The 27,961-nt window shown below is 40.2% G+C and overlaps 1 protein-coding gene across 4 annotated transcripts in view; it reads left to right on the top strand.

The window, feature by feature from the left end:
• vti1a (vesicle transport through interaction with t-SNAREs 1A) overlaps nucleotides 1–27,961 on the top strand; it is a 115,703-nt gene that overhangs the window by 27,733 nt on the left and 60,009 nt on the right. For 2 of the 4 annotated variants that reach the window (XM_069155462.1, XM_069155464.1), the window contains exons 5-6: nucleotides 892–912; nucleotides 7,907–7,991. In XM_069155462.1, the coding sequence (XP_069011563.1) occupies nucleotides 892–912; nucleotides 7,907–7,991 (106 nt within the window). The remainder of the gene's footprint in view (nucleotides 1–891; nucleotides 913–7,906; nucleotides 7,992–27,961) is intronic. The other 2 variants (XM_069155463.1, XM_069155465.1) reach the window with 1 other exon arrangement.

A 27,961-nucleotide genomic window follows, 5' to 3' on the forward strand; every position in this document is an offset into this window, starting at 1 on the left:
CAAACTTAAGAAAAGACCATGGGAAGCAACCTTTTTAATTGTGATTAGGCATAATTAATGGCAAATGGGATTACTGGCCTCCCTCAAATGTCTGATTCATTATCAGAGATGCAAGATTTTCCAGGACAGGGAATAGGAATAGCATTTCTTATTTACTTCACTTTAAATTTGCTATTCTCTTTCATCAAAAATGTATAGCTATGCTAAGATTCATTTTTCATGATCTGTGGCTGTCCCAATAATAAGCAGCACTGTATGTGTATACAATGGTAGCCCCAGGTGGCTTTCCATACATAATCTAAATAGCATGCACCTTTACTGAGATTGATAAGCTCCATGAAATATTGACGGCATATCAGCATTGATAAACAGTGGTACAAATAGTGTGCCTCAGCATTTCTAGAGCTCGGTTCCAGAGGGCACACATTTTCCTTTTAATCCTTTTCCAGAGAATTTCACAAAATGACAGATACAAAATATTTTTCCCCATGTTTAAACATACTGTAAATGTGCAGACTATATTTTACTCTTTTTTTTTTTTCTTCTTTTCTTTTGCTATATCAACTCCTGTGATGTGACTTCCTTGATAATGTTCGCTGATATTGCAAGTCGAGCGATCCATTCCCTCTCCTTGTTTAATGTGACAGCGGCAGGACTTGATCTTTGTTTGTTCAAAAAAGTCAGCTCGAGCGGCGTGTTTAGCTCCGTTTAATGTTTTTGTCTTGTGATTTCCAAATGCTAAACATGTAAACGGGTAAATCGTCAAGGTTAATTCTGCATCCAGCCACACGACTGATCGTCTTCCTGCCATGTTCCTGCTTTTTTTTTTTTAATCTGTCCTTCACTCCTCCATCTTTCTCTCTTCTCTCCTTTTTTGCTCTCATGATGCAGTTGATAAAGTTACGTGAAGAGGTAAGTGCTTCTCTGCTCTCACAATTTAAATTCTGCTTTCTCACTGAAATTTCCATTTGCCCTCTTCTCTCCCACAGAAAATTAAAATCAGCTCATTTGGACACTTTTTGCATGTCTGATTGAACAGCTTAAAGGCCAAACCACAGATAATGAATTCACTGAAGACCAGCTTCTCTAGTTCCCCCTCCCTTAAATATCAGAAAGTGAAGATGAGATATAATTTCTAATGCACTTTTTTTTGAAGGGGAATCAAGTAAGTCTTAAAGTAGCTTGAGTTTAGACACAGTTTAGAACTTGATCAACTTCTTAATTTCAGGTGGGAACGGCAACTTGTAAAATTTCCCGTTCCTTAATTTTGTTGAATCGGGCCGAATAAGTTGCTTTTCGGACTTTTGGAATATACCAGACTGAGATTATTGCTAGTTATATGATGCGTGTTTAAGGCATTATGACTTTGTATTTGTTTTGTCATTCACCGTTGCATTAACATAACCACCGGTGCCAAAGATTATTGCACTTATTTCATAATTTTTGTATGTATTTTGTTAGTTGGACACTATAAAGTGCGTAAGTGTCAAAGTGCTATTGATTATACAGTATATACAGTGTGCATACATCTAACCGATGCTGGATTTACAAGGTGATTGCCAATACTGATAATAGGAAGTAAAAACATTATGGTATTGCTGTATCAGCAAATATTCTTTATGTATGTATCCTATACATACAGTATATGTAAACACATTTTTTTTTTGCCACGATCCTTCAAATGGGATCTTCGACCACTTTTTACGCTCGTGACAAAGATGTGTAATGTTGGCAGATATTTTCCGGTTTATTGTCCACAATGACATCAGTGCGCTGGAACATTAAACCTCACTGCAAACTAAATAGTTTGAGATAACTATTAAAGAAAAGCAACAGCAGAAATGGAACAATTTCCGATTTACCCCAATCATCTGTTTCTGCCTTACATTCTGTAAACTAGTTTTTATATCAGCGCACATGGGCTAATATATACTCCAATATCGATATATCCGTCATAGACCAATATCAGACACATGGAAAGACGCATGTCAAAGTGTAAGTGAAATCCTTGTGACAATCATCCTCTGTTCATTGCTGAATTGTAGGTCATATTAGTGTATGCAACATCTAAAATACCTTTTTTTTTTTTTTTGCTGATAAAGTTAGCAACACACGAAGCTTGTTGCTTAATTTTGCTAGCTTACCAAAGTAGGCACACTATGGTAAGACTATGTGAAATGATGATGACTAATAACAATAATAATAACGATAGTTAGCATTAAAGATTAGCCATAAAAATTGTTCAGCCTGATTAGCAGCGCTTGCCTTGAATTTCTTCACTCTCAGGTGGTGAAGGAAAGGCTGCGATGCTGAGAGAATCCCTGCAACTTTTATGTCATTGCAACATCTGTATTAGCTGTAACTCTGATACAGACGCTCTAATTGTGCTGCTCCAGCGATAATTAGATGCAAACTGACTTTGTAAATCGAGTGAGTCTTTTGGGTAAAAAACAAAAACAAAAACGAATTAGAGCAAACAATATCAAGCTACAATGACCACCCGTCATTGTGTTTCCTTTAAGTTTGAAAATATTTATAGTATTTACATAAGTGATGTGAAAACCCTGCTCACACATACAGCACTTTAAAGATCTATTATAAGTTAGGTAGTTGTGTTTAAAGTGGTATTTCAATAGCTTGCAAACAGTTCAATAGTAGCCTGAAACATTTAAACTTGGAACTGCTCAGCAATATCCCTATTATCATCTTAAATGTCATCATGCTTAAGTGTAATGTACATTTTCATAACACTGTGCTGCTATGTGAATATCAACCCTGCACTGTAACATCACAATGTTTCTGAAGAATACTCATTAGTTGTCACATTATATCGAATGTATTATTATAACTAAAACTTTTGAAAATCCTTTCAGAGGAAGTGAATTTTGCTCTAATTGAGGCAGATTTTTTAGCTACTGTAACTTACACTCTATTCCTGTCCTGATCTGAACTTGTCTTTGGCAATGTACTTACACTATGTTGTTAAATGAGCCTTTGAGTGAGACTATATTCAAGAGGGATTCTGGAGTAGCAGAGTAATTCAATTCCTATCAAAGGCTCTCCATTCATACCTATCCATAATTTAGAGTGCCAACCTGACCCAGATGCCATGTTATCTCACTTTTTTCTTTTATTTAGCTGTACTTTTGTTTCCCCCTTCTTCTTCCCACTTTTTTCTGTGCATTTCCTCCTAGCCTGAGGGTCAGAAGACATCTTGAGTTACCTCACCTGTCTTCCCTTTTTGGAATGGTCCAGGCTGTGTAATCGGGCTTGATTCTTTGCCCTCGTCGCCATTGCACTCTTTTACCCTCCTGCTCTTCCTGTATTTGTATCAAAGGCTGGCACAGCTTATACACACTTAAGCCTTGCTTTTAAAAAAACTACACTTTTTTTCTTCAGCTGAAAAACATGTTTAAATATTTAGCACCCATATTCACAGCTGTTTGACACTTGTAATTCCTCGTCTTACAAGTCCCAAACAAACGGCACAGAAGATCACACAGTCAGTCTGAATCACAGCTGTCATCATTATTCACTTTGACTCTCCCCCACCCTTATTGAAATAATAAGGAAATCATCTGAACTTTGGAAAATGGTGATAGTAACTGCCTGTGTTTGATATTGAAAAAAGGCAGGAGTAGGAAAGAAGAGGGGAGAGATTTCTTTTGAGCTACAGCTGCATTGTTCTGGGGCTCCCTGTTAATAACTTACAACTGAAGAGTGTTTCTTGACGCAAAAAAGCACAACAAATTTTTTTTTGTGGTTCCTAAGAAGATCTTTGTTCAAAATGTAGGTGTCAGATGAAAAGGCATACATACATAGGCAGAAATGGTGGAGGTGGCGGTGGGGTGCACCGGTGCACTCACAGATGCACAATATTTCTCATATATTGTATTTAAATCCTTTGCTAGAAGGCTCCATGAGACAATCAGATATGATTTGATGAGATCCTTAGTTTTTTTTTAAAGTGGATAAATTGAGTTGCAAGCCAGTATTTTAGAATGAATAGGTGTTAGTAGACGTCTTTGCCTTATTCTGAAGGATTCACAAGTTTTATCAGAACCGCAGGGGTCAAACCTTGATATGGGACATTGTAACTCAGCAGGGGCCGGCAGTCACATTGCATTTCTCTCGGCAATAAATGCTGACAAGAAAATCTTGGATTTCTGCTTGCTGCAGAATAAAATAGCTCAACACTTTGATACGTTTGCATTTTGTAGCTGTTGTGCAACATTACTGGAATATTTATTTTCTGGTGAGTAAGAGTTCCCTCATTTTAGCCTGTAGACATAATCTATACATCAGCCTTTTTCTACGTCGTGAGGGACGTTTAGTTTTCATTTTAGACGTTTCTTTTCATTATTTTCCATGGTATCATCTTGTGTTCATGGCTGGATTGTTCCATTATTAGGGCCATCACAGTGTGCCATTACTGGATTCTTAGTGGCTGAACTCTCACCCTTTCCTTCGCGTTCTGTCACCGTCAAACTCGGGACGCATTATTCTAATGATCACACACATATATACGCTGCCACTGCCACCAGTACCCCCACCCCCCCTCCCTCCCTCCACTCCCCACCTCCCACCACCAGCAACACCCCCTCCAACCTCACCCACCCACCCACCCACATTCACCCTCCCCTCCCCTCCCCCCGGGCCTAAAAGAAGACAGAACGAGGGAGAGAAGAGACACAGAGAGAGAGAAATTCAGGAGGAGAAAGCTTTGAAGTGGCTTTCCATCGCAGTGAGTCTGCCGGCCGTCTCCCCGAGACGTGTCACCTTTGCCGAGAGGGAATAGGAAAATCACGTTTCGAATGGTAATGATAACATACTAATCACTTGAGCTGTTTGAAGAACCCGGGGAGTGTGCTACTCTGTCAGTATCCCTGGCTGCCTCATGCTCCCAGGCACACACAGGCAGTGCAGCCATGGTCTAGGTGTATTAGCTTAAGCATTGCATGTCAATACGTCCCCTCGTTCTCAGCTGATCCATAGGGGCTCATTATAGCCCAAGCTTGGTCTCCATTTTTCTCCCACATGCACGCTGCCACCACGTCTGCTGGTACCGCTACCACTTCCACACCCATGTAACCCCTCCCCCAAACCCCCGACCACACCCTTCACCGAAAACACACCTTGCATCCAGCCCCACTCGCCATCTCCTTATCGGTTTCCTCCTACCACAGGCCCATTTTACCAGCCATCCACCTACTCGTTCTTCTCTCCCTCCATCCTCCCCCTGCCCTCCCTTTAACTATTAAAAAGTATCTCAGCAATTTTAAATGACATCTGTCAGCGGCACAAAGAAAAAGGAAACGAGGGAAGGAGTTCAGAGGGAGTTTTTCTCCTCCCTGCTCTTTTCCCATCCCTCTTGTTGTCAAACTTTGAAAAGTGTGTCGTTGACTTTTTTTTTTTTTCCCTCCACATTTTTCATTTCCTCTGAGTGATTAGCTGGTACACATTTTGACAGCCCAACCAAAAGTAGAGATTTCGCTTCTTCCCCTGTCCCCTCCGCTCATGTGATGGGCATAAACTCTTGTCAGTGGGGCGGTTGTCATTCATCGGGTTGTTTTTGAGTGTCAAATGTGTTACATCTGATCAGTTTCTTAACATAGCGCATTAGAAAGGCCATCAAAACCAACAGTGTTCAAGTAAACATTTAACTCTTCCATGTTTATGCTGTTTGTGATCCTCTTCTGAATGCTGTATGGTTTAGTGAAAGCTTGGTCTGAGTTTGGACTTGTACATAAAGGATCTCGGTTCAGCGGATAAAAAGGGACTGTATATGTTGTTTTTGAAAGTATGTTTATACGCCGATAAGCCACAACATTAAAACCACTAGCAAGTGAAGCATAAAGTATAATACGGCAGTTAATCCTCCCTTCATTCAGATTTTAATGTTAATTTGTTATTCAATCTGATTGAGAGGTGTTGATATATGTTAATGGTCAGTTTGGAGACTGTAATTTGTGGTGCTGCACTGGGTTCCGAACAATTTGTTCCTTCAATCTAAATTAAATGTGTTGACAAATTATTATATAACCTGCAGTTCAACAGCACCACAAATCACAGTCTCCAAAATGATCATTAAAATAAATCATCACCTCTCTCCATTAGATTAAATACCATCAGAACATTATAATCCTTATGTAGGAAGAACTTTTGCTGGACTGTTGTGTCATACTTAATGCTTCACCTCAGTGGTTTTAATGTTAGAACTGATTGGTGTCTGTTAAATTGTTGGTTGAAAGTTTACGCTCCACAAATATAGATTCATATTAGAATTGATTGAGATTAGCTGCCACAATAGTAAGGTATCATACTCACAAACTTCGACTGTAGATCTGTCTTTTGAATACACTTAAATATTTGGCTGACAGTTTGTAAAACCAATGCCCAAAACAATTTGATCAAAATTTTTTTAAATCAGCTGGAAACAAGCATCGTGATGAAATCAATTAATAAGTATAATAAATCAACTTCAATATCCAGTCATTATTTGAAACTGAATCATATAAAACCATTTTAAAGTGCAGAATCACCGAGCAACATGGCCCCAATACGGTTTACAGACATGAACCAGAACATATGGCAAGCGAATAAGATAATACAAGTTAAAGTAAGACAACCACACAGAAACATTAATGTTAACATACGGTAATGTGAGGTCTTTATCACAGAGTGAAACTTAATTCAGACATTTGAAAGTCACCACACAAACAGTCACAAGTTACAGGTCATAATAAAGTCTTCCTGCCTTTTAAAGAAAAAAAAAACGACTGAATGTCAAGAATATAGAATCTGTTTGGGGGAAAAAAAGAGAACCTCAATGGAAAAATTGCATTTTTAGGCAACCCCTATTGCAGCCTCCACCAAAGCAAGCGAGATAAGTCATAGTTAGTAAGCCTTCAGTCTGCAGATCAGCTCAAAGCCCTTGCTGGTAAGACATGAATGGTTGAGCTAGAGAAGAAACTAAACCCACCGGTGTACTCTGTATCTCAGGAACTGCTATCAGTTGTGTGCACTCTTGTGTACTCGTGATATTACAGCCCCTGCGAAGACCTTGATACTCACAAACATCCACTTTGAGAAAAAAAATTATCAAATTGCCTATTTAATAATTTATGAAACACATCTTTTCTCGACATGCTCTCTGAACTCCATGCTTTAAATGGGCAGTCTTGTCAATTGTTGATAGCTGTGAGGAAGCCAAGGGGGAACACAGTAACTCATACATCATGAATTACTGTTTTGATCCACTAATGTGGATAAACAAGAAGCAGAGAAGAAATGTGACGGTTTTGTTTCGGATGCATATAACATTTCACTTTGATATACATTTATGACACTGATGAGTTTGAAAATCTTGGACTTTATTACTGTTATGATATTTTTTTTTTAAGGAACGTTAGACTTTATATGCTTCATTACAAGGGTGTAGATGTTGATTTTTCCTCCAGCTGGATGCTATCACCTGGACGGGGATGTTCTTTTGACTGTGAAGCTCTTTAAATTCAATTTTATTTATTATCTTAACGTGTTTTTTCTCCCTGCCTAAACGGTTGTCTGTGCAGCAGAAGGCTGGCCTGTGAAACAATACGAGGAGGCAACAAAGCTCCAAGTAGTTTCTTCTTTTTATGTCCAAGATGAGGCAGCAGCACCCATTACATTGTCAGCCTCAACATGCATTTGCTTGATATTCCATCAGCATATAACACATTGTCATCCATGAAGGTTATTGCCAACCTGGTTGTATTATGTTGTCGCTGTGGATGTGGTCTGTCTGTTTAGGTGACAGTGTTGATGTGTTTCTTTGAAATGGGTCCCAGCCCTCTCAATCAATTTTTATTTTGTGTTTGTTTCTGTGGCTTTATTTTTTTTTTCTCCTCCTCTCTATTTATTGCAGAGAGCGCATCTGTTGGACAACACAGAGAAGCTGGAAAGGTCATCACGGAGACTGGAGGCCGGCTACCAGATAGCAGTGGAAACCGGTACGTATTCTGTTATGGATTGGAAAGGAGTGGGGCGGTGTTGGGTGGGGGTTCAAGATAGTGGTGAGGATGAGTGAGCGACAGCAAATTGTCTCGCTCATATGCGAGGTGGGTGGATATGTGTGTGTTTGGAAGGTGGAATGGGGAGAGGGGGGAGGGGGGTCGGAGGAAGAAAAAAAAAAAGAAAAACTGCTTCCTTGACGCCTGATGACATTTTCGGGAGCACATCAAAGGTGAGCCAGGGAGGGAGAGAGAGAAGTGTACAGGCGACAGATCGGGCGCTCCTTCTCCTTCCTCTGCTCCTGAAGAAAATTCAAGCATCGCTGTGGCTCTGTGTGTCTGTGTGTGTGTGTGTTATTCATGCATGTGTGTTGGGTGGGTGGTGCTGTGCTTTTTTACACAAACAGATAGGGGGTCTATGGAAATAAACAATGTCAGCGTTCCTCCTGAAGTTCTTAATTTGGGAGTGCAGAAGAAAGAAAATAAAAACATATCACTTTCTAAATAAACCATCTGAAAAACACACACAAACTCCTTTTTCCCTCATTATCAAGGATGGTTTTAATCTTAAAATAGGAAGAAATCTCATTGGGATCTTAAATAGATTTAACCAGTTAGCATATTTTTTTTTTTTCTTCCTGTCTTCCTTCCTGACAGTCACCACATTATTGAGGCACAGTGTATTCCTCAGAGATATATCAAAGCTCATTCTTGAAGTATCAACCAGCTTTCTGTGGCTTCCGTTGTAGTTTTGAAAAAGTTTGTCAATTTACACTATAATCGCGGGGTGGCTGGTGCGTGCGACATCGACAGATTTAATAATTCAAGTCAAGGAAGGTTCGCACGCAGACCATCAGCTTTTGATGTTCTCTGTAACTTGCATTCACAAATTCATAAATACAATCTGCATTCTCTGCTTAAAAATGTTGATTCAAACGTCTCAGATGATCCAGACGTTACTCGAGTTTCTCGACGATGTGAAATTCTGCGACAGCCGGCTGATTTTTTTTTTATTTCCACCCAGCCGCATCTTTTTGCAGTGGCTTGTTTTGATGTTGTGCCTCACAGCTTGGTTTGTCGGTAAAGCAGTGGGCCTTGGCTTAACGGTGTTGGGCCCAGCGGTTTCTCCTGCTGCAGTCGGCCATATGCCCCTTGACCCCGTGTCACCAGTGGCCGTCTCATCCACTGTGTGTGCAGCTAGCTAAGAACAATGCTCGTTTATCCTGCCTTGGTCCCGCACACTTGGCTCGGTCTACACCAGCTGTGGGGTGTGTTTGTGGTTTGGTGGGGAAGCTTCGCCCCGTGTCTTTAATCCATGACCTCTTCCTTTACTCTGCTGTCGATACCAACACTCCGCTCTGATGCACAACCTGAAATGGCAATGTCTCCAGGTCAAATCAAGAATAGATCTGCACCAGCAACATAGATACACAGGAAATATTTAGATCTCCACCAGACTACTTGCTATGCAAGCGCTCAAATTCAACAAACACAATTGGCACCAACATTAGGTAGCCAGATTTATCCTCAGATCACCATCTGATCCCAAATTCTGTTTGGGTCTTTAATTTAGCGTTGTTCACCTATCTATAACTATATATATTTATTGTTGTGGTCCCAGAGTAGCTCCTCACAACACTTCCCAGACATCTTGATAATAGCTTAGATCATAGTCCTGCCAAAGCTCTCAGAATACTGAGTCACAGTACACTAAGTACTGGGATTTGTCTTTATTTTTTACCACACTAAATTGTTTACTCTTATAGTCCAACAAAGGCTCCATTTATTGTACTTCCTTCTCTTTCACAGCAGCAAATACACAATAATAAAATATATATCCAAGTAGTGAACTAAGCTTTATTCATGCACACTGTGAAAGTGTCACTGGCAACTGGTGAGGAATAAGCTTTGTGTTTTCCAATGCAGAGGTGTGGCGTCCATAGATATTAAACAAGAATAATTAGAGCATTAAGTGTTTCTACAATCAGACACTCTGTGGTCGCACTTTTCTTGCCACAAACCTCAACTCTCCTCAGACATCTAAGCTGTACTTTTCACCAAGAGCAGTTTAACGTCGTTAGTTTGCAGTAATTCAAAGTTGCATTTTCCATCCACAATGAGACATGAGCCCTTAAGAACCGCAATTGACCAAATAGGGGGGAAGTTGAACGAAAAGACATTTTATTTCAAAGAAATAAGATCCTGAACAAAGAAATGGCGTAGAAACTCAGCTTTGCCCCTTTTTCTCTCCACCACCGACGATATATCTCTTAATGACCAGGAACAAAAAAGCCAGGATGCTTCTAGGTCACATTTAAGGGAAAAAAAAAAAGAGGACTCTTAGTTCTAAGAAAAGATGAATCTTGACACTGTACCATTTTATCATAGATAGTTTAGCTTTTTTTTTTTTTTTTTTTTTTTTTTTTTTCTTCTATTCTCAATGTCTCTAGTGTATTTAGTGAAAACAAAGGCTTGCCAAAAGCAGTGAGAGCCCTCAGAGGGATATGGAGGAGAGTCTTTGGACATGCAGAGCTATTTACCACACACACCCTCAAGAACCAAGGTTCTGTGTTTGTCTCATAAATAAAGTATAGAACTTCATTAGTGAAGAGCACTGACTTAAAAGCCCAGGCGGAGGGACATAGCAGACATGGAGGCTAGCCCAGTTAAAGAGGGCAGTAAATAAAGAGGGAGGGCATACAGTTAGCCAATTTAAAGACATTTGAGTCATGGGCATTTGAAATACCCAAATGTGGAGACTTGTCAAATGTGTTGAATCAAAGAGCTGCCAGATTTGAGTCCTTCCCTCCACAGTTGAAAATATTTTGAATGATTTATGATAGCTTGTTTAGAACTTGCATGTCAGATAAGACATCTAAGTTGCAATGATTAGCTGTTCCACCTTTCTGGTTATTTTTTGACGAGGAGAGAGTTGAGTCTCATGCTGATTGGCATTTCACACAAGACACGGCGTGGCCAAAGAACTCAAGATTTCCCAGTTGTGGTCAGTGGTCATCAAAATCACAACTTTCATAATTAAATTAGGTTTAAATTCAAATTGCTTCATGTCAACAACTGTTTTTGGACAATAACTGAAAAATTAAAGGTCATGAACTTTGAATCATGGGCTCATCATAGGAGCGATAGTTTTATATGTGCTGGAAATGACTGCAGTTCGTTTGCAGAGATGTGCCTTGTGTAGTAACTTGTGATATAATGTAGAATTTGCCTTTTTTTTTATTTAATAGATAAATTAAAAAAAAAAGAAAACTTAAGGCAATTTAATTTTGCAAGATACCAGTTACTGCTAATGCCAATCAGAGGCGGTATTTAACAGTTGTACAATTCAGTAAATCACTCTGCAAATATGGAGTGGATTCACTTTGAAAATTCATCCCCCTTTATACTTGTGCAGTTGACACAAATAACCTAGCAATGCCAGCAAAATGAGCTGCAGAAACAAAGAGGGAGACAGACAAAAGCCTCGCTACTCTGCATTTTAAAGGTGGCCAACAAGAGGCTGAGAACACTTCTTAGGTGAGTGTTCTTGGTGTTTAGAGGCCTGTAATCAATCCTGCAAAATGGAAACAGCTCATTAGGGATTGATTTCAGCCCCGTTTAGATAAGCAGAGAGAGTCGGGGTGCGGCCCCCAGGGGCCCCAGCCGAGCCCAAAGTTCATGCCATGCCAGGTAGAGAGCAGCACCGCAGGCTATCAACTTTATTAGGATGGAGATAAGCTGATTAGACCTTGTCAATCAAAGGTGCCAGTGACTCAATCATGATCCAGGGGATTTTTTTTTTCTTTCTGTCTCCCCCCCCTTTCTCTCTGTTCCCACTCTCACAATCGCCCCTCTCTTTTTTTTTTTTGTGATAAATCATTGAAGCAACCAACAAAGTGGCAGCCATCGCTGGGCTAAGCTAAGCAGCCCTGCAGTTGTCACCAAGGCAGACGCGTGAGGACCCTGTGATGATGTGACGACTATATTAAAGAGTACATCAATTTGTTTTAGAGCAGTTTGATTTTCAACCGCAGTGGTATTAAAAAAAAAAAAAAAAAAAGGGGGTGGAGGTGGGGGCGACGATGGGGAGGGCGAGCATGTCGGCGGCGTCATCGAACAGGATTCCAGTGGCAGAGCAAGGGGTGCTGGGGCAGCAAGAAATAAATAGATAAATGACAGAGTGACGAGAAATAAATAAATATGGTTTTGTAAACATAAAAAAAAAAAAAAAAAAAATCTTCATGGCTCCCTTTTGAAGCGGAGTGTGGCTTTGAGTCTTGCTGAGAGTCCATGGGTGCTGGAGTGGCCCAGTAACACAGCACACGTTTGTCCCGACTCTCTATCTCTCCCCCTCCATCTTCGTCTCTTTCTCTGTTTCTCTCCCACTCGCTTTCTTTCTCCCTGTTCCCTCTAAAGATCAGACTCAATGGTTCTTTTGGTGCCGGGCCACCAAAGTGGCGCTTGCTCCTCAAATCCATAAGCAAACACTCACTTAACAAATGACATAATCAGTTACATTCATGAAGCCAGAACTATGTTTTGAGCAGAGGCTATTAATAGCTCTGTACAGATTTTATTTCATTCTTTAATATTTAAAATATTACTTTAATCCAAAGTAATACAGACACACGGATATTAATTACATTTTAACATTTTTCTTCAAATTAAAATCCTACAAATTAAAAAGTTAATAAATAAATCCTTAATTGGGATGGACATTTTTGCATATTGTCATTTACTTTTAGATTCTTTACCTTTTAAATTAAATTTATATTATTTATTTGAGGTTTTGTTTGACCTGCTAAAGCACCAGAAATTTATACTTGGAGGATTTTTTTTTCAGTCACGACATGAATGACTAGTCGAGATATATACAGTATATATGCAATGTAAGTCTTTCACTTATTAACATGTAGTTGAATCTTTTCTTACTTCTTTTTTTTTTTTTAGTTTATTCTCTCTGTTCTACATTGTAGTTTGAATATTTTAAGCATCTCCTTTTCATTTCTATTTTTAAAAGGACAGTTTGCTAAAGTGGATTTCCTTAAGGTACAGCATGATAAATCACTTTTTTGTAGGCTGATACAATTGGTGTGTTGCATTGTGTTCAAAAAGAATATGAAGTTATTTGATAATTGTTTGATTAATGGAGCTACGGAGAGCTATGACTTAAATATTTCACAGCTTGAGTTTTCAGCTAAGGAGAACGGAGGCCTTTTTAAAAAAGGGGAAATTTTTTTTTTCTATAGCCATTTAAAAAGAAAACAATTATTAAAAACACTGCCAAAATTTCGCTTGAAACCACATTTCCCAAATATATATGCTTCAACGCATAACATCTTGCTCTCAGAAAATCTAGCCGTGGGTGAGCTGTTTATCGGTAAACCCCCGGTGGATGAAAGGCGTTGCAATAATGATTTTTTTCTCTCCTAATCGGACCTTGTCAGCAAGGCGTCTTATCGTGGAGAGGAAAATGACACCGATCCTATCGAAGAGCCTGGAGTCCGAGTCGGCGGCGTGTGTCCCCCCCAATCATGGCCGGCCGTGGCCCAGCCATATCTAGCGCCGCCACAAACGGCGCGCAACGCTTTTTTCATGTGGACTTCAAAAACGTCGCGAGTCATTAAAATTGCACCCACGTTCGGCAGCGGGGATCAGCCGCTCTGGAGCGAAAATGGGATGTGGGAAGAGGAGACTCACTAAATGTGTTAATTCCATCCTCACATGTTTACGGCTTAATTTTAATCTGTTTGAGGGAGGAGGAGGGGTGGAGGGGACGATTGGAAAGGGGGGCGGGAGGGGCAATGAGAAAGCCTCGCACTGCAATAAATCGCCATTATCTTTGACACCCTAGGACTCAGCTGTTCCAGGGATTTAGGGGTCCACTGGCAACAGTGTATATCGGAGGGCATGAAAACACTGTTTACGCTTGAACTGCGGTAGCTAAGGTGCAATCACCAGTTTCAGGCGGCCCCAGACAAAAGGCCTTGCGTGCACAATGGCCAGCTAGCATACGGACCCTCAATGGAAGAGCTGAACCAACAGACTCAAGTATGTGTTTGTGTGTGTGAGCGTGTGCGCGTCCGCTTGCTACGTGTGCGCGGGCAAGCCCGTGTTTCTCCGTGTATCGACAGGTGTTCTCGCAAACATACAAATATTAGCTCAGGCTAAGCGGGGCTGCGAAGATGGAAATAAGTGTCATGTTTGTGTGAAATTAAATGAACCTTCCGCCAAAAATAGAAGCCGATCAAGATTCCCTGACTGAATAATGAAGCTTCAGTCGAGCTTCAGTCCGCCAGTTAACACACCTCCTGTGTGCCTCCATTAGCTCTCAGCAAAGTGTTAGCTAGCATTAATAAAATTATGAGAAAATCTAATAATTAGACCTTTAGTCAGTTATTAGCTTCAACAAGGCTCTCAACATAATGAGACTCTTGGAAGTAATGATCTGACTAGAGAGCTCATTGGCGCTTCCCTGCTTAGTGAAACAGGAGACAACACTGTTAACAGCAATGTTGGTTTTACTATTTGAAATTATGCTTATATTGTCAAATAAAATCTAAACTTTGTAAGACTGATTTGACTTTAAATTTATGCCAAAACGTAGAACACACTTAATCAAGATTAATAAAGCTTTAATCAGTAACTTTACACACACATTTAAATGATGACAAACTACACTTCCACATCTTTATGATATGCAGTGAAACTAATATTGACCAAGTGAAATGACGTATAAAATATAAATATAATTTTAAGTGGAGGGAAAAGACAGCAATGGCGTTGCTTACTGAACACGTGCGACCCAACAAATTGAACAACATTTCTCAATATCAGACCACGAGGAATGTCCCCAACCACGGTAAATCACATTTTTCACCACTCTCCACTATACTACAAACGAATATAGCAGCAGTCTGTTTAATCAAAAAAAGATAATTTCAATAATGTGTCTTTAAGACCTTGGAAATTAAGTAATTTGAGCACGTGTAGATTGGTCCATATTCTCGATCAAACTTCATCCAAATCATGTATTGATATAATCTAATCCTTATCTCACTCTCCAATTGCTAGATATCGGTACGCCACTATATCTTAAAAGACACCTCCGCGCCAACCTTAAATCAGATTTTTTTTTTTTTCTTCTATTTTTAGTTTACAATAACTATAAAGATACCCCCTTCCTTCTCGCATGCAGAAGAAAAAAGCGTAGCGTTGACCTCTGGCTGACACAGAGAAAACCGAGGGAGAGAGGGGGAGATGGAGAAGAAGAAAGCAGCAGAAGGAGCGACGGAGAGGAGAGAGCTTAGACAACAACTGTGAAGAGCCGCATAGGGTTAAAGAAAAACTGTTTCAGAAGGAAATGGGAGACAAAAGCGACGACTCGGAGCCCCCCATGGGCGCTTTAAAGAGCCGCTACATCTGAGGCGCTGAAATATTAAAAACAGGAACGGAGAACCAAAAAAAAAAAAAAAATTTTAATATTGAAATAAAGTAAAGGAGTGGCAGTAAAATACAATTGTGCCACCTTGTCACCCGAGGATGTATATCAAAAAAATTCATTCAGTGATGAGAATGACGCAGTGAATGACAAGAAGCTTAATGACATTTAAAACCAGAAAAGATTGAGTGTGGATAGGTTGCTGTATAAGAACAAGACACGTAGATGTTGGCACGGAGATAACTTACTGCCACGTAAAAATGTTTTAACATTTTTCCCTTGTTTACAGATTTAAAAAAAAAAAAAAAAAAAAAAAAATCCCCTGGCTTCTCTTTGACCAGCAAAACCTCCCTTACACATGTTCTCATTTTCTATGTAGTAAAGTGACAACCTTTCTTATTTAAGGAGACGAAAGAGGCAAGCTGCTACAAAGCAGTGTGTGTATCTTCACAGTAAGTCTTCTGTCAAGCTGGCAGACATAAATGGGCAATTTTTTGATGCAGATTCAGCAGTGTTTTTTGGGTGAAAATTAAATGTAAGGTAGTGCTATTACTTTTCTACATTCCCCTTTTGCCTTCTTCACAGTTAAATGAAGTAGCAATTTTGTTCATTTTTAAAAATATAATCTTTCAATATGAGCCAAATACCTGTGATGCAACTTGCGGTCAGTTATAATTCCTTTTTTTTTTTTCTTTTTTTTCCTATATGTATGTTTTAAATGGATCATATAACAATGCCACAGTATTAATTGTATTTAATTAGTTATTACATTTTTACTTGATTGCATTCAAGAGAAAACATTAATTGCAGATCACAAGAAAATCATTCTGCATCCTATTGACAATTGTAAAACCTGACAGGTAGGGAAAAAATGCCTAATTCATCTTTGACTTCCAGCCAATGAAAACGTTTTCAGAGCAGGTATACTGACTCTAATGGGACAAGATCAAACTGTAGTTTTCAAATATTTTATCTTTTGAGAAAAAAAGAAAATCTTAATTGCATTCACAGTAGTATGAGTGGCAGTAAAGTGAGCACTAGTGAAAATGAGCAGTAGTAAACAGACTGCCATAAGGCAAAGTCACTGCTACCCATCTCACTGTTGATGATATTTTAATCTAAGTAGTTTATTTACTGTACAGCTAAATAAAAGCTACAGTTTGCAAAATTTATTTTGAGGCCCTACTGTAACAGTAAAATTAAACACTCAAAATATAGAAAATAACCATTGCATACTTTTCCTGAAATTCTTTACTATCTTTACCAAAATGAAAAATAAACTGTTTTGAAATAGATCATCTCCTCTTACTTTATTCCATTTTTTTTTTTAAATTTCAAGTGAAAAACAATTCTTGCTTTTCAGTTTTCTCCCAAATAGTTGTCCCTCCAAATGTAGCAGTAACTATAACTTTTAATTTATTGAGTGCCACTGAACTCAGCACACGTCGTGTAAAGATTTATATGTACTTTTTGGTAAAGTTTTGTATAAATGTTATTTCGCCCCCTTAAAAAAATAATCCAGTACAGAAAAACACATGTTAACACTGTACATTTTTGTAGGAAATTATATCTATTTCCCCATCACCCTCACACCAGTGTCTCAAATGCAGCCTGGAGATTAATAAATGATAGATTGCGATTAAATAATTTGACTTCATATATGTTTATGAGGAGCTCCTGGGAAACTGCTGTACTTTTTAAACTATTATGATTCTTTTTTGTTAAATTGTAGATACAAGTTTTACACTTGTGGAAATAATGCTTGTTCGTGTCATAGATGATGACAGTAACAACATTCACCTTACATCTGTTCATGTGTTTTAATAGAATAAGTGTTTATTTATGTTTTAGAGTCATAAAATGACTGGTCTAGAGTAATCCAGAGCATTTTAATGCTTGCAACAGTTTGTATTATTTTGAAAGAACCTTTCCCATCTGGGGACTGCCTCCAAAAATCTGAGGAAACAACCCAAAACAGCAACACTAACTCTTTTTAGCGTAAGATGGTGTAGCTGCTGCTTTGTTGTCAGAGTCATTTAGTGAATGCGCTGTGCGTCACTTCTCGTATAGTCACACAGATGTCTTGTAGGTGCCCAGGTAGAGGGCCTGTCGCCTACAAACTACGTGGCACATTTTGCACGACAGTACGCGAGGCTCATACATTTACACTTTTTCTTGGTCGAAATCTAAAAAAGTACAATTGATCATGATCTCTGCAGCAGTAAGTGTTGGCTCTAGCCTTGAGGAAACAATTTGATCCAGTGTTAGAAAGCCATACAGGGCTAAATGCAGTCATTAGCTCGTTATTAATCTGCATAGACAATTGCCGGAGCCTCCCACCCTGCAAGACACACAATTATACTGTACAAACAGAGTGAGGCACATTAGCCATCTCCGTCTGTCCTTGCTCCTCTTTTTTGCTCAATGGTAGCCCCAAGGAGCACACCTCCCCTCCCTTGTCAAAGAAGCTTCCTCCTTGGCTGTCCTGTGCCCATCAGACAGGGTGCCCGCCCGCTTAAGACACCCAGGGAACATGAAACAGAGCCGGGCCGAGATGTCAGCTGGTTGCCCCATCTGCCAGTCAGTGGGATGGTAAAGCTTTTGTCCTGGGGGGTAACCTTAGGAGTGCTCTGTGTGTTGCTCAAGCGTGTGCGTGTGCATGTTGCTTTGGGACGAGAGACTCTGCATCCCAGTTTTGAGCAAAGCTAGCCACAAACAACATGCTGACATTGTCCTTTTAATTTACTTGTGTCTTGACATTTTGACCAAAATTGACCAAGATTTAAATTTGGCTTCTCTGTTGTCAGATCAGGGCAAATTAACTGCTGTGTTTATCCCAACATTTTAGAATGGCAGGCATTTCAAGGGAATAAATTGTGTAGGTCTCAGAATTGTCCTCTGCTGGATTGAAGTTAATTGGTCTCATTTCAGATCTGTGCACTTCTTATGGAACACAGTTGGTGGAGGATTCGTCAGAATTTTAATTTGCCTGGAACTTGTCTGTATTCTTTCTCCGTTCTCCTGCTAAATAACATAACCTTGACAGTACAAACAGTTTGACTCCCATATAAATGAACCAAGGTACTGGCAGGATGCTGGCCGGCTGGTTGAAATGAAACACAATTTCCCGACTCGTGCATTCTATCGTTTGGTAGATAGGCCGCGCCCTTGAGCTTCTTTAGGAGGGAGGTGCTGCTTGCTCTCGCTCTGTAAGAAGGTGCTGAAAGAGGGGGGACTCTGTGCATGCACGAGTGCACGCACATAATCCTTTGGACGGGTCTATGTGAGCCCAAGAGTTCCTAAAAAGAAAATGTATGCAGACAGCATGAACTTATTTATTTACCACTGAGTTATGCTTTTGTAGTTGCGCCTGTCAAGGATATCAGCACAAGTTAATATGTGTGCTTTTGTGTGTGTGGATCTCTATGTGTGTGTCTTCTACTCGTGTGCGCATGTTGCACGTTGTTTCAGGCTCAGATAAAAATTTGATTTATAGCAACAAAGTCATCCCTTTCCTGTGCTGTAATCATTTTTAGTCAACTTTGACTGTTGACTGCCATGTAGAAAGCTGCGCTTAAGTGGTCTACATAGTCCCCATGTTCACATCAGTCAGTCTCACCACATGATGTATGTAGTGGTAGTCCTGAAGGGCTGATGTATGCACAGCTCTGCACCGGCAAGTCCTCCCTGAGCACATCTATGATCTTGGGTTACTCAATCATCAATCAAGGCCAACTGCAGCGTACTGTACTGTCGCCCATCTTTTAAAGCGCAGTTGTGAAGGACTGGCTAAGATGGCCTAAGGGACACCTTCCTTGGTCTGGTCTATCTCAGGTTTGATGTTAGTCTGTGCGTAGTTATGACTACACACAGAACAGAGTTGACGTATTGATGTCGACTTTTTTTTAATGTTTGCCGAAGGCCATCTGATAGTAGGGATGTGCTTATTCGTAATTTTTTTTTTTGGTAGAATTTTGCTTTATGGCTTTGCAAACATGTTTTAATTATTTGTTTGGCATTTTACTGCTGTAATTCTCATCTTTTTCAACTCTCAATTATATATATATATATCTAAGAAAAAAATATAAACCGAAGAATGAAATAAACAACATCATTGCTTAAGGAAGAAACTTTCTTTTTTATGTATAATATCAGTAGTAGTATTTTTTACTTCTCTGTGATTATTCAAATACATGTTTTAATTAGCATCTTTGGTACCTCATACCATATTGCATTTTTTTTTATATACTTTTTCTAAATATTGAGGCAGTAAAGAGAAAAAGAGGTGCACATTCCTTTGCAGACAATGTATTAATCAAACAAAATTTACGTCATCGAGAATGAGTCTCACCTGAAAAATGTGGAGCTTAAATTTCAGACAGCATGGGCAGAGGGAGCAGACAAAGAAGGAAGTGCAAGAAAACAGTGCCAGAGAATCAAATAGAAATATACAGCACATTCACTTGCTCCACAAAACTACTCTGAATTTATTATATTATCCAGAATGGACATTCAGAACCATACGATATTGCAGTGACAGAGTTGCTTGCCAATTTTCCTGCGTGCTTGAAGTGCGGTATTGTGCTATTTTTAATGAGCTGTTTAGACTAGTGGCCAGTTGAATTTGGGCTTTTAACAACCAGCTCAATGAATAATTGTTATTGCCTCTTAAAGGCCAGATGTATGGAATTCATGCAAATTCAGAGCAAAGGGAAAATGTGTGTGTGTGTCTGTTTGTGTGTGTGTGAGGGTGTGAGGGTGTCTTGGAATAATTGTATTCCAGATGTCCTTCTTTCATGTAAACCACACACACACACACACACAAATGTGCACACACACACACACACACACACACACACACACACACACACACACACACACACACACACACACACACACACATGCACTTAGAGGACAGAACAGATGATGGTGATGATGATTAAGATCTTAAGCATATGGAGATACTGTGTTGTTTTGTGTGTGTGTGTGTGTGTGTGTGTGTGTGTGTGTGTGTGTGTGTGTGTGTGTGTGTGTGTGTGTGTGTGTGTGTGTTTTGCTGGCTGAGGCTTTTATTTTTTTTTTTTGGTGACATTTCTGTTCCCTCAGTCTTCTGTGACAGGTTCACCCATCTCTCCTGGGGAGGCTTTCACTCCCAATTTAGACGCCGCCGCCATCAAGTGACAGCAATGGCTCCGGCACCCTACCTTTGCAATATGACTACAGTTAACTTAACAAGTCTCGATATGTGAGCTCCATCTTTGATGTAATTGATTTGAGTGGTTTGAGCATCTTTCTTGCAGAGAAAGTTGAGATTTTTGGTAGATCTGTCAAAATGAGCTTCAGAGGGATGCAGGTCACTTCAGTCACATTTTAAACAAAAAGAAAGTCATTATCTTTTATCCCATTTCACATTATGTTCCGTGTTATTAGCGCTTCAGTGTCCGTGATAAAAAAAAAAAAAGAAAAGAAAAGAAAAAAATCCCCTCAGAAAACTCACTTGCAAAGTCACCAGGATAGACATGTGTGACCACACTGTCCTCAGGTCTCTAAGTAGGAGAGGAGCAGCAGCACAGCACTGCAATCCATCTGCCCAAGCCTGCTTGTTTTCCAGTGATCATAAATGTCAACAGCAGCGGAGAAATCAAAGGGCCCTCTGATACGAGACTGTTAGGAAGGTGGTCATTTTACAAGCAAATCATGTATTTCAGTATGTTTTAATGTCCACATTGGACCTTTCGTGGGCCGCGCTTTCGTGTGAATGAGGACATTTTTGTTGAGGGTTTTGTTGATGAGCTTCAAGTACAGTGTATCTATTGTTTCTTCTGGTCTTTGATGCGTTTTACTGCCTCTGCAACACCGTCAGCTTGGATGTTGCATCTGTTTTATAAAAAAAAAATACAGTGAGATGCTACTTTGCTGAAGTAAAATGAGCACATCAGTGTAATATATAAAAACAAAAGAAGTAGATTGAACTAGTTTAGAATGTGAAAAATCAACATCAGTCAGATAATAAATTCAATGAGAAAAGTCTCATTGAAATTAAATCAGTTTTATTAGGTTTATCTTCAGTTCTCTGATGGCCTTTAAATCTTCAGCAAAACTGTTATTGTTTCCCCCTCAGCGGTGCTCATGAAACCTTCTTAAAGTGTTCAGATTTCAGTGAACTACAAGTGTCTTTGAGTGTGTACATGTCATCACGTGTGTGTGTGTGTGTGGGGGGGGGGGGGTGAAGTTGTGTTGAGTGACAAGGGCACGCGTCTTGAGCCACCTGGATTTATTTGGGCCAAACAAGAGGGGCCCATGTCTGTCTGGGCCCCTCTTCTGTCCGCAGTGGGGCCTCAGAGCCTCGAACAGAAGGTGCCTCCTCACAACTCACACCTGAGCTCCTCCCAGCCTGGGACCAACCTCTCTTTCTATCTCTCTCTCTCTCTCTCCATCCATACAGCCTCTCTCCCCCCCCCCCCCCCCCCCCCCCCCCCCCCCCCTCTTTCTTTCGCTACCCTCTCTATCCTCTCCACTTCTCTCTCAGGCCATGGCCTGGCCTACTTTTACCTCTCCCACTCTGGACCCTTTGATGTCAACCATGTTGGCCTCTTCCACAGATCATGTGTACGTTTGAAAATGGCCCATTTGCTCAATCCTCAGTCTGTTTATGAATATACATTTCACAAACAGGATATGTAGTTAAAGGTCTAGAAAGAGAAGTATTCTCTCTCATGTATTAGCTGTGCTTATCACAGTAAATGATGCTTAGGTTCGCCGTTAAAACCGCTCTCCCGTTTACTTGATGCTTTCCTTTCTTTTTCAGACACTGAGAGTTTCTTCCCCTTTTTTGATCAATGTTTTTTTTCCTACAAATCTCTCAACTCAGTTCCTGGAAAAGAGACCTTATTCAGGCAGCAAATTTGTGTTTGCTTGTCTGTTAGCATCTTTTTCATTTCGTCTTGAAGTGACAGGGTGTGAAGCTGGGTAGGCGTGTGCATCTCAGAAGTCAAAAGCACAAACACTAACAAGACATCAAGTTGGCTGCTTTACTTTTTAAGGTAAAATCAGTTCAAACTCAGCGGGATTCATATTCCTCTGGTCAGTTTGCCATTTTTTCAAAGATTTTTTACCATATAATATGAATGTATTGTAGCAGATTTCACAGAATCTTAAGAATGAAATCCTTCTGGCTGCATATGGCTATAAATAACCATTTACCATCCACACTTATTTCAATTCATAAATATTAATAGATAAAACCATGTCTTGTTGGTGAAATATAGTTTTTTGCTCTGAAAAGTTATTGATTTGTTTCATCTGAGTGATATTTTTCTTTGGGCTGTTCTTTTGGGGAGGTTTTTTATTAGAAATGCATTATAATTAAAACATTTTAAAAACCATATTTGTTAATTGGAAGAATTCAATATGGCACCTAATGTAAATTAAACCAATTGTTCTCAGGTATTTAATAGTTTTGGACAACAAAGCAGTTTGATGGCATTGAGGTGGACACATTGAGACTGTAATAAGACATAAGAACTTGTTATTAGGATGATGCTCTCTTTAATACTACAGTCCTGGAATACAGTTAGCATTTTCCCACCTCAGGAATCTGTTGTGAAAAACAACATTGCAAGTGTAGCTGTGACTGACATATTGACTACCCTCTGCACCCACCAAGGCTGTTTAACATTATTATTACACAGTGTGAATGGAAATCAAACCCTCAATAAACTCATGTTTCTTACATTCAGTTCCATTATTCAGTTTGCATAATAGCAGTTTCTTGTCACCCCCCTCTGTGTAATGTCTTCTATATGTGTATGTTTAAAGACGACCCACTTTGAAGAGAGTCATGAGGGTTTCAATTCTCATCTCTCCTCTCACCTCTTTCAGTGTGTGCAATAAATCTCAAATCTCATGTAAAGGCATATTTCTGATTTCCCATGTCTTCTAATAACACAGGCCCATTATGTATTTAAAACTAATAGTTATTTACATATAGCAATGAAGTGCCTGTATTTTGACTGTTTACCACCTGTAGTTGTAACACACTGCAGGCTGTCAATGATATATATTGGGAGTTAATTCATTTCAACTCTTTATTATCACCATTTTTTGGGGGTGGAAAGAGCAGCCCACACAACAACTGCTGACCCGACAAGTGATAAGGGATGTACTGTATCCCAAAGGGTTAATCAGTTTCTACTCTGTCAGCTCCCCTGGCGGAGGTTGGCATTGTTAGTTAGCAACACAAACACTTAATTGAACCCAGTTGGTCTTAATAGGTGAAGCAGGATGTGGCCCAGCATTGTAACCAGTGGCATGGGAAACCTGGCAATTAATGGGACATGGTGGATGTCTCAGATTTAGTGGTATCAAGTGAAAGTTGCCCCCTTGCACTGCAGCAATGTGGTAATTGAGCCATTGGTCTCCTTACAGCCGTAGAGGCGGAAACATGGATCCAAAGGTTAAGATTTATTTGGCAGTATTGGGAAGGCCACTTTATTGTATTGTCTCAAACTTAGAGGTCATCTTCCAATCATTGTCCACCTCCCACGTTAGCATTTGCTGCAAGGATGATTTTGTACAGACAATACAGAAAGTTTCGCTAACATCCTGCATACCCCTGTGGGCTTTCTTAAACGTAATGAACGTGTGTGTGTGTGTGTGTGTGTGTGTGTGTGTGTGTGTGTGTGTGTGTCCACTGATGTGTGTGTGCCTGCCATTTCTCTATCAGACTAATGGTGTGATAGTCTATTCTTCAAGATGTCTGAGACTGTAATTAGTGGATTGCTTTGAGCCAGGCGAGCCCAGGGCAATGGGAGGGACAGTGGGGAGTGAAGGGAGCAACAACATGAGGGAGGCTAAAGAAGAAAAGGGCCGCCCATTTTATAGTCCTGATGGAGGTTATATTTTCTGTGACAACTGGACCAGAGTAATCAAAATGTGTTAATAATCCCTTCAAAGAGCCTGGCGGCACATCAGTGGAGAGCCTCAGTGAATGCCAATCCCCCACCAGACCTTGGTTCTGGCTGCCCCACCCTCACTGACCCTCCGTCACTCTTTCTTTCCCCCTGTCCTGCTCTGTCTTCATCGTCTTTTAATCTTGATCTTTTGTGTCATGTTCACCCACTGTTTCTATTGCCTGCGTCTTGATAAACGTGGACCAAAGTTACATGTCAAACTGAATCTCCTTATTTCCTAATCAAACTAATTGACAAGACTGAGGGTCACAAACTTCCAGATTTGGGGAGGTTGTATTTGTTGCAGTAGAGTTCAGGCCGAGAACAGGGCATTGGTCTGAGCTTTAGTGTCTGTTTTGACACCATGCTGCTCGAGTCTAACCACGTGGGATGATTCCAGGTCAGACTGTGTAGGTTCCAATAAATTCTATCTTTTGTTTGAGGATTAACTCAAAGGTCAAAGTTCACGAAACTGGCCAGATTGGGTCTCTAGTGCTAAATATCCATACCTTCCGCTCCTAAAAGGAGGTTGAGCGTCAGGATCAATGGACTCAATCGATAGGCATAGTGGAGGAAGTAATGATGGCAAAAAGTTGGATTGCGTGCATATTGATCAGAGTGAGGCTAAGAAGCTTTAAGGCTATTGATTTGATTTTGTTTTTGTGCTGATTTAGCTCATTTCATTTATACTTATATGTAAACACACAGGCACTGCAGAACAAGTAATTATCATTACCATTTTTGGTCGGTTATACATACTTTATAGAAGGAATGTACTCCTGTAATGTACTCTAATACTTGTACTCCTACAGTGAAGTAATAACCATCAATTCACATGCATTTACAAAGGGATAAACGTCGTTGCTAACAGATGTTGTGGCATCTGCAGTTTGTTCTTTATATGTTGCTTTTTTCATACCCATGATACTTTTACCTCTTCTTTTTGTTTGCATTTCCAAAACTTGTAAAACTCATTTGTGTTTTTTAAATTTCAACACTTATAATGCTTTCGCTGACACCGCTCGTCTTGCGATCACTATTTCCATCATTTATTTTCTAACCCGTTAAGGCTATTTCCAACCAGAGATTGACAATCGAGATGGTCTGCTCTGTGCTCAGAGGCTTAGACGCCCTCTCCTGCAAGTCAGCTACTTTGGGGTTCTTATTGAAACCAACAGAGCCTCCAATTGGCCAGCAATTCCCAGAAATCTTAACCATCAAAAAGTACATTCTAAACTTTGACTGAAACAGCTTTTTGGATCTTCGGACCTAAGTCAATTGCATGTTGTTTATTTCATTTGGTCAACAGGTTTGTGTCCTCTCACTGTGGTATAAACAAGGATAACACTCATTGATCAGAGAACACGAGTAACTCAAAATCAGAACATCATCAAGCTTAATCCTACACAGACATAATTACATAAACACAAAACTAATCTTTTGGACATTTTACTTGAGATATAAAAAAATGTGATATGCACATTGGAGCCACTAAGCATGAATGTCCTTTTTCACATTCATGTCAACTGTCCTTTAAATTAAGTCTTTGCCAATTAGAGAAACTGCCTCATTTGGTAGTCTAGTCTGAAGCTGTGTGTCAGGATCAGTTTGAGGCATTAAAAAATGCATGGGGTCCAGGTGAGGTGCCCGAGCCCCAGTGTGACCTGGGAGCAGTTTGTGTGGTGTCTCAGGAGAGGCTGTGTCCAGTGTGGGGCAGGGGAAGGGACAGCACTTAATAATAGAGCCACAGCATCAAAGGCTCTAGACTACTGCTGGCTGACATGGCATACATCATGAAATATTGTGTGTGTGTGTGTGTGTGTGTGTGTGTGTGTGTGTGTGTGTGTGTGTGTGTGTGTCAAGTCTTTAGTCTGTCCTCTGTATTTCTGTGTTTTGTGAAAATATATCACATAACATGTACCTACAGTCGTTGTGTGTGCCTAACACACACACACACACACACACACACACACACACACTTTGTATCCAACCTTGGCATGTATGCAGGATATATATATATTTATATATATTTATGGTGTGTGTGTGTCTGTGGGTACATGTATGTTCACAATAGGGCCCTCACTAGGTGGTGTGGAACCCTGGGAAGGCTAGCGTAGCTGCAAGCGCTAGAGGACTCATTGACTTTATAATGATTAGTGGTCAGGCCCCCAGCCCATGCTAGTACCAGGGGTTTGGCCTAGCCGCTGCTGCTAGCCTCTGGCCACAGCCGTGCACCACTATCGACTCACCCCTCGCCCCCTCTCTCTTTGGCCTGCTGGCAATGTGTCAAAACCCATTAGCACCGAGTTCCGCAACTATAGAGAAGGGATCATTTTAGGTTTATCTTTCTTGGTCTCCTCTTACTTCTCCATCGCCGTCTCCTCTCTCTCCCTCTTATTTGTTCTCTCTTCGTCTCCTCATCCTCCTCCGCCCTCCTAAAATGAAGAGAGTAACAGAGAGAAAAAGGAGTAACCTTTGACAAGAGTTGTTCCAGTTGTGGTATGTATGGCTGCGTATTGATCTGCATTGGCTTTAGGAACTATAGAGAAGAGAGCCAGCGAGTTGCCGCTGCTTTCAAGTCCCACACATTTTTGTCTGGGGAGAGACAAGGAAGTTTCAGATGCATGTTGACCTCCTTAGGTCCCATAAGCTATGGAGATTTGTTTAGAGAAAGGGGTGGAGTATTGTAACATGTATATATGTGAAAAATAAGTTCAGGAGTGTATGATCCAATATGTAATCTTCTATCATGTTAATTTACGGTGTGTGTGTGTGTGTGTGTGTGTGTGTGTGTGTGTGTGTGTGTGTGTGTGTGTGTGTGTGTGTGTGTGTGTGTGTTTTTATACGCGTGTTGTTAAGAGAAGGAGACAGAAAGTGTGTGTATTCTTGTACTTCGTTGTTTTATGTATTATGTACAGTGTATCTTCCTGCTCTTCTTGTTGAGTTTGACCTCTTAACACACTTGGTTGTTCTTTCAAGTTATTGACCAACACAGCCAGTTTATCCAGATAACTATTTTGGAGAGTGGAACTTCTTTATTTTTAAAAAGCCAAGCAATGGTTTGAATTAGAATAGATCTGTGCGCACACACACACACACACACACACACACACACACACACACACACACACACACACACACACTGTCTCTCGCCAACAGACACACACACAGCTCAGCGAGACAGCAGCCTTCCAACCCAGCACTTCTTTTTCTGATAAGCTCAACCTCCCAAGAGAAAAGTGCCTGTCAAAGACTTTGTCCAAACAACAAGAAATCTGTGAAAAAAAAAACAAAAAAAACCAAAAACACATACTTCTCCATCACTGCTCATCAATCCATCTAGTTGCGAATTCATTATTTATTTATGGAACTTTGGGGCGCGTTATTTGAATAATGCGGGGTATGACGAAGGGGGAGAGCGGTATGAAAACAACAAGATGACAACCACACCAAAACCACCCGAGGGCACATGCCAACACATCGCATCAGTGTCATCCTTTCTCGCTTTGCCCCTGTGGGCTCTCTGCTCAGCAGGTAGCCACACACACACAGACACGCACGCACACACAGACGCACAC

This window comes from Embiotoca jacksoni, unplaced genomic scaffold (genome assembly GCF_022577435.1).
Source record: "Embiotoca jacksoni isolate LCO1_2020_lvr unplaced genomic scaffold, fEmbJac1.0.p SCAF_20, whole genome shotgun sequence".
Classification (NCBI taxonomy): domain Eukaryota; kingdom Metazoa; phylum Chordata; class Actinopteri; family Embiotocidae; genus Embiotoca; species Embiotoca jacksoni.